Source organism: Onychomys torridus, chromosome X (genome assembly GCF_903995425.1).
Source record: "Onychomys torridus chromosome X, mOncTor1.1, whole genome shotgun sequence".
Lineage (NCBI taxonomy): Eukaryota > Metazoa > Chordata > Mammalia > Rodentia > Cricetidae > Onychomys > Onychomys torridus.
This window is the reverse complement of record NC_050466.1, coordinates 67,871,813-67,884,816: the sequence shown is the minus strand read 5'-3', so window position 1 is coordinate 67,884,816 and position 13,004 is coordinate 67,871,813. Positions and strand designations below refer to the sequence as shown.

The 13,004-nt window shown below is 40.8% G+C and overlaps 1 protein-coding gene across 2 annotated transcripts in view; it reads left to right on the top strand.

Annotated features, from left to right (window-relative positions):
* The first annotated feature begins 537 nt into the window (after positions 1-537).
* The window catches only part of Acot9 (acyl-CoA thioesterase 9), a 47,320-nt gene continuing 34,853 nt past the window's right edge, over positions 538-13,004 (top strand). The window contains exons 1-4 of one of the 2 annotated variants that reach the window (XM_036175152.1): positions 538-728; positions 6,909-7,006; positions 8,173-8,199; positions 9,306-9,351. In XM_036175152.1, coding sequence (XP_036031045.1) covers positions 709-728; positions 6,909-7,006; positions 8,173-8,199; positions 9,306-9,351 — 191 coding nt within the window. In that variant the 5' untranslated portion in view covers positions 538-708. The remainder of the gene's footprint in view (positions 729-6,908; positions 7,007-8,172; positions 8,200-9,305; positions 9,352-13,004) is intronic. The other variant, XM_036175153.1, reaches the window with a different exon arrangement.

Below are 13,004 nucleotides of genomic sequence, written 5' to 3'. Positions count from 1 at the left end.
GGGTTGCTTGGATAACAGGAATGGGCCTCTCTTGAAAAATTCTCTATAATTTAATTTTTCTCACTAAGCATTTTTTAAACCAAAATTTCAAGTAAAAATAGGAACACTATTTTTTCTGGCCTTGACCCACAGTTTAGCGTAGGATGGCCTCTAATTGCTGGCTATTCTCCGGCCTCAGTCTACCTATTGCTGGGAGAACAAGCTAGTACCCATATTTTGGAAAGCTGCTCAGATGATGTCAAGGGAAAGAACCACGGACTGGGAGTAAACCTGCCAAGAGTCAAGAACTAGAGTTTAATCCCGGCAGAGGTGAGCCTAGCCGCAGCTGTTACTCTGCTGTGCGGAGTTGTACCCAGTGGTTCATTTACTTCACAACTGAGGGAAAAGTCCTGTCTGTTAGTCTAGGACCCCACCTAGCTGATTGAATGGGAAGTTCCATCGTCTGCGTCTCCAGCTACGTACCAATCAAACATCAGGACCTGCCGTTCTCTACGCGGTAGTCCCACCCCCGGGCATCTTAGCCCCGCCCTTCCGACAGTGAGGCCCAACCCCCTCCCTGAGCTCTTGTGGCGTAGTGGGGAGCAAGATTCGATTCTGCGCGGTTCCTGGTGTTTAAGGCTCGCACTTACACTCTTCTGTCTCCTGTTTTCCTCCGCCCAGGAGTGCGAGTGTCTTGGTTGTCCACCCGTGGCTAAGCAGTCGAGTGCCATGAAGCGGGCAGCGATGCGGTAGGTGGCAGGGCTTGGAAGGGCTTGGAGGGCGCTGTCCTGGGGTGCCTACGCCTTTCTTTGCTGCGCAGAGCTGGGCGGAAGAAGCGGTGGGCAGGACACAGGCAGTGGATGTTTGGCCTTGCAGGAAAAGGTACCCGCAGCCCAGACTGGGGCCCACCGGTCTAGCCTGAAAGAATGTCACCCTACTTTAGCGACATCTGGCACTTTTAAAAGGGAAGACTCAGGGCGTTCCCTTGAAATTCCTATCCCTTTGCTCACCAGGGGTGTGGCTGGAACCTTGGGGTATCCCGCTTTCTGAAAGCTAGTATTGTTCGTTCCTCCTTGCCTTGCCCAGCCCTTTTCTCTTTGAAAAACATTTTGGAGGTTACATGCTTGACACACTTGGAATCTGACTTAAGCATGTTGTCACATGTGCCAAGATTGTAGAGTGCCGTTTGGTTCTCATAAGCGCATTCATCTATTTTTAATTATTTTAGATTTATTTTTATTATTTTATGTGTATGAATGTATTCCTTGCATGTACATCTGTGCACCACATTCATGCATGGTGCCTGAAGAAGTGGTGAGCCTCTGTGTGAGTGCTGGGAATCAAACTGGTCCTTTTGCAACAAGTGCTCTTAAACACTGAGCCAACTCTACAGCCCCTTGTTACTTTATTTTTGAGACAGATTTTCACTATGTAATCTTGGCTGGCCTAAAATTTGATATGTATATCAACTAGACTGGCCTCGAACTCAAAAAGATCCACCTGCCTATGGCTCTCCAGTGTTTGGCTTAAGGACATGTGCCTTCCAGCTCTCATCTGTATATTTATTCATTGGTTTGAGAGAAACAGCCCAAGTAATACTGGCTGGCCTCGGACTCAGGGCCCTCCTTCAGCTTTCAAACTTTTTAGTGCTGAGATTTACAGATGGTTATTATCATGCCCAGTTTAGAACATGGCTTTGGTAAGCAGCAAGGCCCTTGTAATAAAAGTGCTCCATTGAACCACAGGGGCAACTAGAGTGCCTTTTGGTAGATGTGCTCTTTCCAGCTGGCACAGTTAAGGACCAATATGAAAGGCATATCTGGCTGTCCCTAACCCACAGCATTCAACTTTTTTCTGCTTGTCTGGTTTCCAAGAGCATGACACTTGCTCTGGGTTCAGAAGTCATCCTGCTGTGGTTGAGCTTGACCTTGAGAATAAACACCAGGGTTCTTGATCTGCCTTTACTGTTCCTAGGAACCTTGTTATCAGGTGAGCCAAGTGGGTTATCTCCTCACCCACCAGCACCTAAGCTTTGTCAAACTATTTGAAGACAGGTTGAAAGTCATTACAAGGGCATGGTTACCTTTAGACATAATGTGAAAGGGCTTCTATACGTTGTGTGGCCTTGCCTGTGTACTTTCTTCCACAAGATCTTTAAAAAGTGTTGTAAAATTGTATTTTCATGTGTATAGTGTTTTGCTTGCTAGTATGCATTTGTTCCATAAGTATGCCTGATGCCAGTGGAGACCACAGAGGACATCACATCCCCTGGTGCTGGAGTTGTAGATGGTTGTGAGCCACCATGTGAGTGCTTGTCACCAAACTTAGGTCTCCTGCAAGAGCAAGAACTACTCTTCAGTGGGCTAGAGACTAGCTAAGGGTAGTGGCTGCTCTTCTAGGGGACCCAGGTTCAAGGACTCCAGTTGTAGGAGATCTGACCCCCTCATTTGGCCTTTTCAGGCATTGTATACATGTAGTGCACAGACATACAGGCAGACAAAACACCCATACACATAAAAATAATATCTCATTTAAAAAAATAGAAGTGGTTGTAATTATTGAGCTGTCCCTCTAGCCCCCACAACACCTTTCTTGAGCTCTTCTACCCCAGTTTAGAAATTCTTTCTTGCACTCTTTACCTTTTGTGCCTTTCTTGTTAGTCCTATTGAAGCTTAACTTCTGTCAGTGTACAGACTGTCTGAGGCGATCAGGTTATTTGGTGTTTGCTTGTGTAGCTTTTTGCTAGATGCACATGAGTCACCTCACTTGATTTGGTCTGCATATTGAGGTATTTTCTCAGAGTAGTGGGCATATGAATAACTTTGCCTGTGTTATTGTAGCTAAAGTGCTGGGGAGCAGCCAGCCCAGGCCTTCATTCATTTTAAGCAAGTCTTCTACCACTGAGCTAACACCCCCAGGCTTGCACTACCTGATAATACACTGACAATTTTTTTCCACATTTTCTCTATAGTTGGAACCTAAGATGGGGCCAATCCGTTTCTTTTCATAACTCCAGGTGACTCTGTAGCTCCCTAGGCAAGCCATGGAGAGGTTGGAATTCTCAGTCTTCTTTCATTAGAAAGGTTCAATCCTGGGGTTCTGTGGCCTGAGTATCCTGAAAGTCCCATGACAGTTTCCTCTGAAAGCCTGGGGATTATGTTGTGTGGCTCTTGTGGACTTATTGGAAATAAGGAAGCTAGGGAATCTTGAGGGGCAGAGGGACTAGGTATTGATTAAGCAATTCTCCTGCCTCTTCTGCTTCACTGCTTCATCACCTACCAGTGGGGCTATGGTCTGAGCACAGTGCTGTTAAGAGATTTTTGTCATTATACCACATCACAGAGCATGCTTACACAAACCCAGATGAGACAGCCTAGTGCTGTGGGATGTTCTGTATGTCAAATGTGTTGCTCTGATTGATTGATAAATGAAACACTGGCCAGTAGCCAGGTAGGAAGTATAGGCAGGACAAGGAGAGAGGAGAATTCTGGGAAGTGGAAGGCTGAGGCAGACAGACACTGCCAGCCACAGCCATGACAAGCGAGATGTAAGGTACTGGTAAGCCACGAGCCATGTGGCAACTTATAGACTAATATAAATGGGTTAATTTAAGATAGAAGAACTAGATAAGAAGAAGCTTGCTATGGCCATACAGTTTATAAGTAATATAAGCCTCTATGTGTTTACTTGGTTGGGTCTGAGCAGCTGTGGGACTGGCGGGTTAGAGAGATTTGCCCTGACTGTGGGCTAGGCAGGACCAGAAAAACTCAAGCTACAGCCTAAACCAAATATTTATAACTTACAACTCCCTGGCTGGAAACGTACAGCACAGTACTTTATTGAATGGTGTGGGCAGTTGGAACACAGGGGTGAGTTATTTCTATGTCTGAAACAGAAAAGATAGAGTATTAATATGATGTAGAAAATTTAAAAAAGGATGTACTCCTTTACCATTAATGGAGCTTACAGGACTAGAAGTTGGTCTAGGTAAAGTCAGCTCAAAACACAAATATATGGTACAGCTGTTAAAAAGCTATCCTTTTTCATCTTATTGTCTTATAAGCCTTTTTTTTTCCTCCAGGTTTTAAGATATACAATTCAGGGATTAGAGAGATAGCTAGCTGGTTAAAAGCACTTGCTGCTCTTCCAGAGGACCTGAGTTTGAATCCCAGCACCCATATCAGACAGCTCATAACCACCTGTAACTCTAGCTCAGAAGAGTCATTACCTTGCATAGGACCCCACAGGCACCCACATATACCAGCATGCATGTCCACATACCCACATACAGGCACACACCTCTACCTCTTGAATACTGTGGCATGTGCCACCACCCTTGATTTTATGTATGCTGGAAACTGAATCCAGGGCCTCAAGCATGATAGGCAGTCACTCCACCAACTCAGCTATATGCTCAGTTTATACGGCTTTTTAAAAAAAGTGTTCAAATTGTCTTTGAATATATTTACTATCTTTTAAGGCTGCATACAAAACTTAGGGCTGTGCAATTGACTTTGCAAATATGTTGACCCAGGTGTTTTTCTGTATTCAGTTTACCCCTTTTATGTTATTGGGGTTTGAAATCTGGGCTGTTTTGTCTTTGAGCTAGTGGTAGCAATGGAAAAGTTTTTCTTTTTTGCAGTGGGTTCTTCAAATTTGTGTGTGCATGTGGGTTGAGGTATATGCACATGTATGTTTACAAGTGTGTTTGTTTACATGCAGAAACAAGAGGAGGCCATTAGATATCCTGCTCTATCACTGGCCTTATTCCCATGAGACAGGAGCTCTCACTGAGACTAGAGTTTATCATTTAGGCTAGACTGGCTGGCCAGCTTGTACAGTAAGCATTCCTACACACTGAGTTATCTCCCCAGTGTTTTTTATTTAAAAATATTATTTTGTGTATGTGTGTACACCTGCATGATGTACGTGTGTGTGTGTGTGTGTGTGTGTGTGTGTGTGTGAGAGAGAGAGAGAGAGAGAGAGAGAGAGAGAGAGAGAGAGAGAGAGAGATGGTGTGCATGTGGAAGTCAAAGGAAAGCTTTGTGGAGTCAGTTCTTTCCTTTTACCTTTCTGTGGGTCCTGGGGATTGAACTCAGGTTGCCAGGATTGTGACTTTATCACCCTCCATCCCCTGTATGTTCTTTAAAACTAGTTATGTTCTGTTGCAGAATCCTGGTTTATGAGATGGCAGGATACAGGCATACATAACCTACTTCCATTAGTAATAGACTTGAACTTACAAAAAATGTATACAATGCTGAAAAATAGAAAATCTAAATCACACTGTGAGAAAATTCAAATTTGAAGGTTAAGATCAAGACAACTAGAATGTTAGTCAGTGTAGAAAAGTACAGAAAAAGGAAAGGTTACTGTGTGAAAAAAAATGCCAAGTGACTGGCAGCCATATTGATACAGAATGTAGAGGGCATAAAGGCTAAAGTCCTCCAGCAAGCATTTCTGTGTCAGTGGGCCAACAGGGACTTTGTCATAGCTAAATAAGTTGACCAGGAGGCTAAGGAGTTAAAATTTCCAGTGCACAAGTATGCATAACTTTATGTTCTTTTGCAGCTGAATTAATAGGCTTGGTGAAAGGTCAAAGATTTAATCTAGCAGCACATAATTGTCAAAACTATATGCAGGTAGATTCTTACAAAATATTTTTACTGAGTGACTTTCACTGAATTTTGTAACTCAGTAGTTTTCTCTAAGAAAATGTAAAAATGTAATTTTTAGGTTAGTCATTATACTCACATTATGTAGTAAGAATTTGCTAGTAACTTGAGCTAGAGGACTTGACAGTGTTTAGAATTCTTGATCCCTTTAGTAACTTTTCAGCTTTCACAGATCAGTTTGTTAATTTCTGGTGTGTGTGGGGGGGGAAGAGGGGGGAGAGAGAGAGAGAGAGAGAGAGAGAGAGAGAGAGAGAGAGAGATATTGATCTCACTATTTAGATTTGGACTCACTGTGTAGATCAGGCTTGCCTTGAACTCACAGAAATCTGCCACCCTACTAAGCTAGTGTATTTTATTACCAATATGGTAGCTAGTGTATGGTTGTCATCACTTAAATAACAGTAAGCTAATATCAGCTTACCAGTTTCTTTTTTTATGCTTTTTCGAGACAGGGTTTCTCTGTGTAGCTTTGTGCCTTTCCTGGAACTCACTCTGTAGCCCAAGCTGGCTTCTAACTCACAGAGATCCTCCTGCCTCTGCCTCCCGAGTGCTGGGATTAAAGGCGTGTGCCACCACTGCCTGGCTTTCTTTTATTTTTTAAGACTTTATTTTGTTTTGTTTTTTGTTTTTTCGGGATAAGGTTTCTCTGTGTAACAAGCCCTGGCTGTTCTGGAACTTGCTCCATAGACCAGGCTGGCCTCAAACTCACAGAGATCCACCTGCCTCTGCCTCCCAAGTGCTGGGATCAAAGGCATGCATCACCACCAACCAGCTGAAGAGTTTTTTTATAATGATTTATTTTTATTTCATGTGCATTTGGCATTTCTTCACAGTAATAGAAACCCTAACCCTATGCTTATATCCACATAGTCAAAAGCTGCTCTCAGCCGGGTGGTGGTGGCACACTCCTTTAATCCCAGCACTGGCCAGTTTTTTTTTTTTTTTTTTTAAAGAGAATTGACAAGGTTCCTTTGGGTACATAGTTTTTAGTTTCATTCATTAGGGTCCTAGGAAATTTCTAGACAAGTCTAGTAAGATCTTTGAGTGCAAAGGGCTGATTCAAAGTCTAAAGATGATTAGTTTGTAATTGAGTTTATCTTCCTTATTGAGAAGGAAATATGATGTGATAATAAAGAATAAAGCATGTACTAAAACTGCTGTGTAGTTAGATACTCTGGAGGAGGTGATGTCTTGCAGATTCCCAGAGAAGCAGCTCTGGAAACTATTTTAAATATGCTGTCTCTTGTTTTCCAGGCTTTGTACCTTGAACAGGGGGCTTCTTACTCATGGCAGAGGACTGACTCAAAGATCCCAGTACACCAAAAACCATGGACCCTTACACATCCGTGAAGGCAAGCATGATTGTTTTTTACCTTTTGCGCCTACATGATGAAATAGCCCATTTCCTTTGGGAGGTGCACAGAATGATAGCAGCAGTAATGAACTGTACATGTTAAAGATTTACTTTTAATTAATTACACATATATGTGGGGGGTTGGGGGTGTGTATGCACACATAAATACATGTACATGTGGAGGCATGAGTTTTCTTTGGAGTTACAGGTGGTTCTGAGCCACCTGATATAGGTGCTGGGAACTGAATTCAGGTCTTCCACAAGAGCAGTACATGATTTTAAGCACTGCATCTTCTCTCTATCCCTGAGACATACATATTAAGTGTGAATGTTTCATAAACATCACATTTATAAAAGAATTAAGATAGTTGTGTAATAGCTTGAGGTAGAAATCTGAGAGAGAATTTGAGGAGTTTCTAGAAGCCTTGGGGACTGAGCAGTTTCTTCTTTCCACTTCCTGTGTAGCGATATGGAAGACTGGAACAGAGATATAGTCATGAGGAAGAAATGAGCCTGCCATTTGTATTAATACTTGTCTGTAGTTTTGTTAGAGGGACCCTGTTAAGGTATGCTTAATTGCACTTAGTTTCACTAATATCATTTGCAGACTATGGTATGTCTTAGAAATTAGAAATACTCCTAAAAATTAAAATTGTCACCTCTATAAAGGGTCTAAGTGAGAGATTGGGAGGGGACAGTATGAATGTATATAAAGTTGAAATTTCTTGGTTCTCAGCACTGACCACTCTTTACATTGACTAAACTAGTGAGAACTATTTTATGTCAGTGAGCATCAGTACTCTGTATACTGTTTGGGCTATTTTGTATACATTCTTCTATTCAGGAGGAAATTCAGTAATTTACTAATAGTTATGTTTTGCAGTTCTTTATGATTTAACCATAATTAGTATGTGCACCAAGTATGTGACATATACACAAAGGTCTGATAGAAAATCCGCCACTTTCATGAGGCTGCATATTATTCTTGCCATAATTTGGTTTTGATTATTTAGTTATTGAAGGACCAAGTATAGCTACATTTAATTTCCCATAACTGGAATGTATATGCTAGAAAAAAAACACATTATTTGAAATATTGTATGTTTATTTTCTAATTTCAAATTACTGCTGATTATCTAATTATTTTCCCCTTTCCATATATAGCATGTCCATCTATCCATGTGAATCATGGTGTGTGGTAATTAGTATCAATTTTTCCCTTCAGCGCTTATGATTTAACCTAATTCACTCTTGCATAGTGGGCATTAATTAAAATTAAATCACACTCTTTGCTTTACCTTGATTTAAGTCTTCGCTTTATTTTTCTGGCTTAACTGCTCTAATTAGAAAGTATAGCTGGGCTGGGTGGTACACACCTTTAATCCCAGCACTCGGGAGGCACAGCTAGGCGGATCTCTGTGAGTTCTAGGCCAGCCTGGGCTACAGAGCGAGATCCAGGACAGGCACCAAAACTACATGGAGAAACCCTGTCTCAAAACAACAACAATAACAAAAAAAGAATAGTGTATATATATGTGTATGTATGTGTGTGTGAGAAATCAATTGCAATAAAGCTCAGTTTTGGATATTAGTCTTAGTTGCTGAACTACGTTATTTGGTCTAAAACTGCCTATAAGATTATGGGTGGAGATCCTGTGTATTAATATTTTTGTTCACAGACTGGGAAGATAGCACAGTTGGTAAAATACTTGCCATGGGGACATTAGAACCTGAGGCTGATGTCTAGTACCCATGTAAAAAAGCCAGATGTGTTGGTATACGTTTGTAATCCCAGCAATGAGGATGCAGAATCATAGGGATACTCAGGGCTCACTGGCCAGTTAACCTAGCCTACTTAGCAAGCTGCAGGCCAGTGAAAAACCTTGGTTCAATAGACAAAGTGGATCACACCTGACTAATGATACCTATGGTTGTTTTCTGGCCTGTATATGTGTGCATACATGTGCAGAAAAGTTCTATCCTAAAGGGACTCAAATCTTGCTTTGATAAAGCCCTTTTGGGTGAAATATTGAAAATTTTATGACTTATTTAAATAAACCTTAGTAATTGGCAAATAGTATGTTTATTTGCACTAAGTCGACAGTATAGTTGTTTCTCCCATTTTCAGAGAGCAGAGGCCTGATCCCTCCCCTGAGCTGTTGTAGCATTGAATGTGATTGTGAATCTTGATACCCTTTGAATGCATGAGCAGCTTTACTTAGTTTCTGAGCATCTTGCACTAACCAATTTTTCCTATTTCTTTGTTTCTTGGAGTAATGTCTTTATTTTTGTTTCAGTTCGGGATAAGTTGCGGGAGATAGTAGGAGTATCCACAAACTGGAGGTATGAACTTTGGTGTTTCATCCCCAAGGGGTCATGCTAAGTGATTAGCTCAGGTGCTAATCCCCTTTTATGGATGAGGAGCCTTGTGTGGAGATGGGGCTTTCCTGTTGGGGGAAAAAGCAACATTTTAATGTATTAATCAGTTGATTCATCATCACCATGCAAAATGGGATTTATGTATTTGTGCATTTTCAAAACATGTTTAGGTATATTCACTGATTCTCAGAAGAAAACTTGTGATGGCTTATGGCATATTTTTCTTTTCCATTTTTTTACACACAGTAAAACTGAAACTTACAGTCAAGACTTGGGACTTGAACTCAAGTCTTCTGGTTTTACTGTTTCATGTAACTTGACTGCTTTATTCAAAGGTATATAGCCTGGGAGAGTCCTGTGGTTTGGGTGATGGGTAGGGTTAATCTTGGCCCAAGCCTAGGTGTAGCTACAGTTTTCCTGGTCCTGCATGGCCCAGGTTAGGACAAATCTCTCTCACCTGCCAGTCCCGCAGGAGCTGCTCAGACCCAACCGAGTAAATACACAGAGACTTATATTACTTATAAACTGTATGGCTGTGGCAGGCTTCTTGCTAACTGTTCTTTTATCTTAAGTCAACCCATTTCTATTAATCTATAAGTTGTCATGTGGTTTGTGGCTTATTGGTACCTTACATCTTGCTTGTCATGGTGGCAGCTGGCAGTGTCTCTCTGCCTCAGACTTCCACTTCCCAGAATTCTCTTCTCTCCTTGTCCCACCTATACTTCCTGCTTGGCTACTGGCCAATCAGTGTTTTAATTATTAACCAATCAGAGCAACACATTTGACATACAAAACATCCCACAGCACTCCCCCCCTTTTTTTTCAAAAAGGCAGGTTTTAACTTTTACATCGTAAAATTACAGATAACAAAACAATTATCAAGCAAGAATTACAGTTATAATGTCTAGTCTATTTATAATAACTAGTCTATTTGGCAAAATTAAAGAAAGATATCCTGTCTTATATTTGTGAGTCTAAGGTTTTATATCTAACTTATCTTTATCATAACTAAGGAAAATTATAACTATCTCTAGTCTTCAACTACATCAAAGACCTCAGAAGGATATAATACTACCTGAGAAATGGGAGAAGGATGCAAGCAACTTTTGGGAGTTTTGCAAGAGTAGACAGAGACAGCAGGCAGCCTGGACAGTCACCCAAGATTTTTCTGTAAAGTTGGGGCATCTGGCTTCAGCCCATAGGTCTAGAGTCTCTTGGTCACTTTTTTTAGTGTCCTGTAGAATGTCTGGCAGTTTCCTCTGCAAAGCAAGAATCTGAAGGACCATTTTGCCAAGCAAACTTCAGTGGTCACCTTTCTATGGGTCCTGCACGTCCAGTCGATCAAGCAGTCCAGGCAAGAACAGTTTCTTGCCCAAATGGCTATTTTTGCCAAGGTGAAGATAAACTCCATATGGATTGACTTTGATGCCCATCCTCTTTTCTGAAGTAAATCGGTGCTGCCAGGAGCAGACATGTCTCACTGTTCAGAAAGACTAAATTTTTTAAACATTTTAAATGTCATATTATATAGGTCTTTGAAGTATCTGAAGATTACCTATATATCTGAAATATATCTATGTATACCTAGAAAACAACATGACTTTAAGATTGACTATCATAGACTAATTATTAATCTGTGTTTCTTAATTATCCATTACAATCTAAATGAGATACATAAACTTAATACCTCAAATAAGAGTAGAAATATATATACACTATAACAAAATCACCTCTAAATTTGTATCAATAAACTAAAATCTATAGTAATGTAAACCATTTCTAAACAGATTGTTCCTCTTTAAAAGTAGGTTCAACAATCTATCCTTTTATCCTATCATCTATACTATTTTCTTTTTTCTTTAGAAAGAGATTGCATTTATAATCAGCCTGTTTTACATAAAAATATTTGTTTTTCTCTGTCCCACATTAGAGGGCTCTTTTGATTTGGGACACAAGAATCTCTTAACCTTTTTTTTTTAAAGCAATATGCCTGAGTTTAGAGAAGGAGTGAGCCAGTTCCATCTACAAAGCCAGCTTGTCATATTTGGGAATTTGGGCATAGCTTATCTTACTACTTCCTGTTGGAGGGGGGTGCTGTATCTTATGGGGACACAAAGAAAATTTTAGGATTATGGAGTAGTCCATGAAGGGTGTATCATCTGAACCAGTTTCCTTGAAACCATTCTGGATGTTCGATCATCTGGGCCATGGTATCATCAGAGACCTTTTAGGTGGTCTTGGTTGGTCAAACCTGATGTATCTTAATTTGGAACAAATCCATAGCCTCTTGCTTTCTGTGGAAACAAAAGCAGAGCCTCCTTCCCAAAGCAACATATCCTTAGATCCAAATTTTCAATTCAAGGTATCTTTAAAATATACATATTGGTTTAACTCAACGGCTTTTACAATCATTTGTTTTTCTGCAGTTAAAAATCCCAAAGACAACACAATCCAGATTCTCTGTGTAATATCCATCTTTATGTGGCTTATTTTTTTAGTACTACCTTTACTGTCTCTTTAAAGACTTTATTTTTAAAAACTATGTATTTCTTTATATAACTGTATATATTACTTTTTCCTCTCTCTTCTAAGCCTATGTACATTTTTACACACATTGTAAACTAGTCCATCTGAATCTGTCTTATTGTGAGCCTATTGCTTTAGACTGTAGCATTCTAAGACTGAAATGCTGCTGTGGCTACTGGCTCCACCTCACCTTCACAACATGGCAGTGGTTCAGTTTACTGCCAGCTCTGGCTCTGGAGCTACATGTACCATCAACTATCAGAAGCAGTTCTATCAAAGCAGCATATAGCCCAGAAACCTCTTTTTAAAAACAAACAAACAAACAAACAAAAAAATAAACAAACAAACAAACAAAAAAACTAGCAACAACTATATCTAACATACAGCATAGTGCGCAGCTTGGAGACACCTCTGTGTAACATAGCATAGGTCAAGTCCACACACATCCATGAACCCGCCATAGAGTAGCTCAAACTGGCCGGCTGACGCTAACTTGAGAGAGACAACTAGGAAGCTGTTTTTAGTTCAGTTTTAGAACCTTTTTTTTTTTTTCAGGTTTTAGGTGGAAACTCTTGTCAATACATTGGGCGCCATTTGTAGCTAGAGTTTTCCTGGTCCTGCCTGGTCCAGGTCAGGACAAATCTCTCTCACCTGCCAGTCCCGCAGGAGCTGCTCAGACCCAACCAAGTAAACACACAGAGACTTATATTACTTATAAACTGTATGGCTGTGGCAGGCTTCTTGCTAACTATTCTTTTATCTTAAATCAACCCATTTCTATTAATCTATAAGTTGCCATGTGGGGCTTACTGGTACCTTACATCTTGCTTGTCATGGTGGCAGCTGGCAGTGTCTCTCTGCCTCAGCCTTCCACTTCCCAGAATTCTCTTCTCTCCTTGTCCCACCTATACTTCCTGCCTGGCTACTGGTGAATCAGTGTTTTATTTATTAACCAATCAGAGCAACACATTTGATGTACAAAACATCTCACAGCATCTAGGGCTCCCTTGCTGAGAAGCCAAGGAAGGCCAGACTAGGGTAGTGTACTATCTGTGGGACCCAGGCTCATTCTGGGAGGTTGGGAAAAGGCT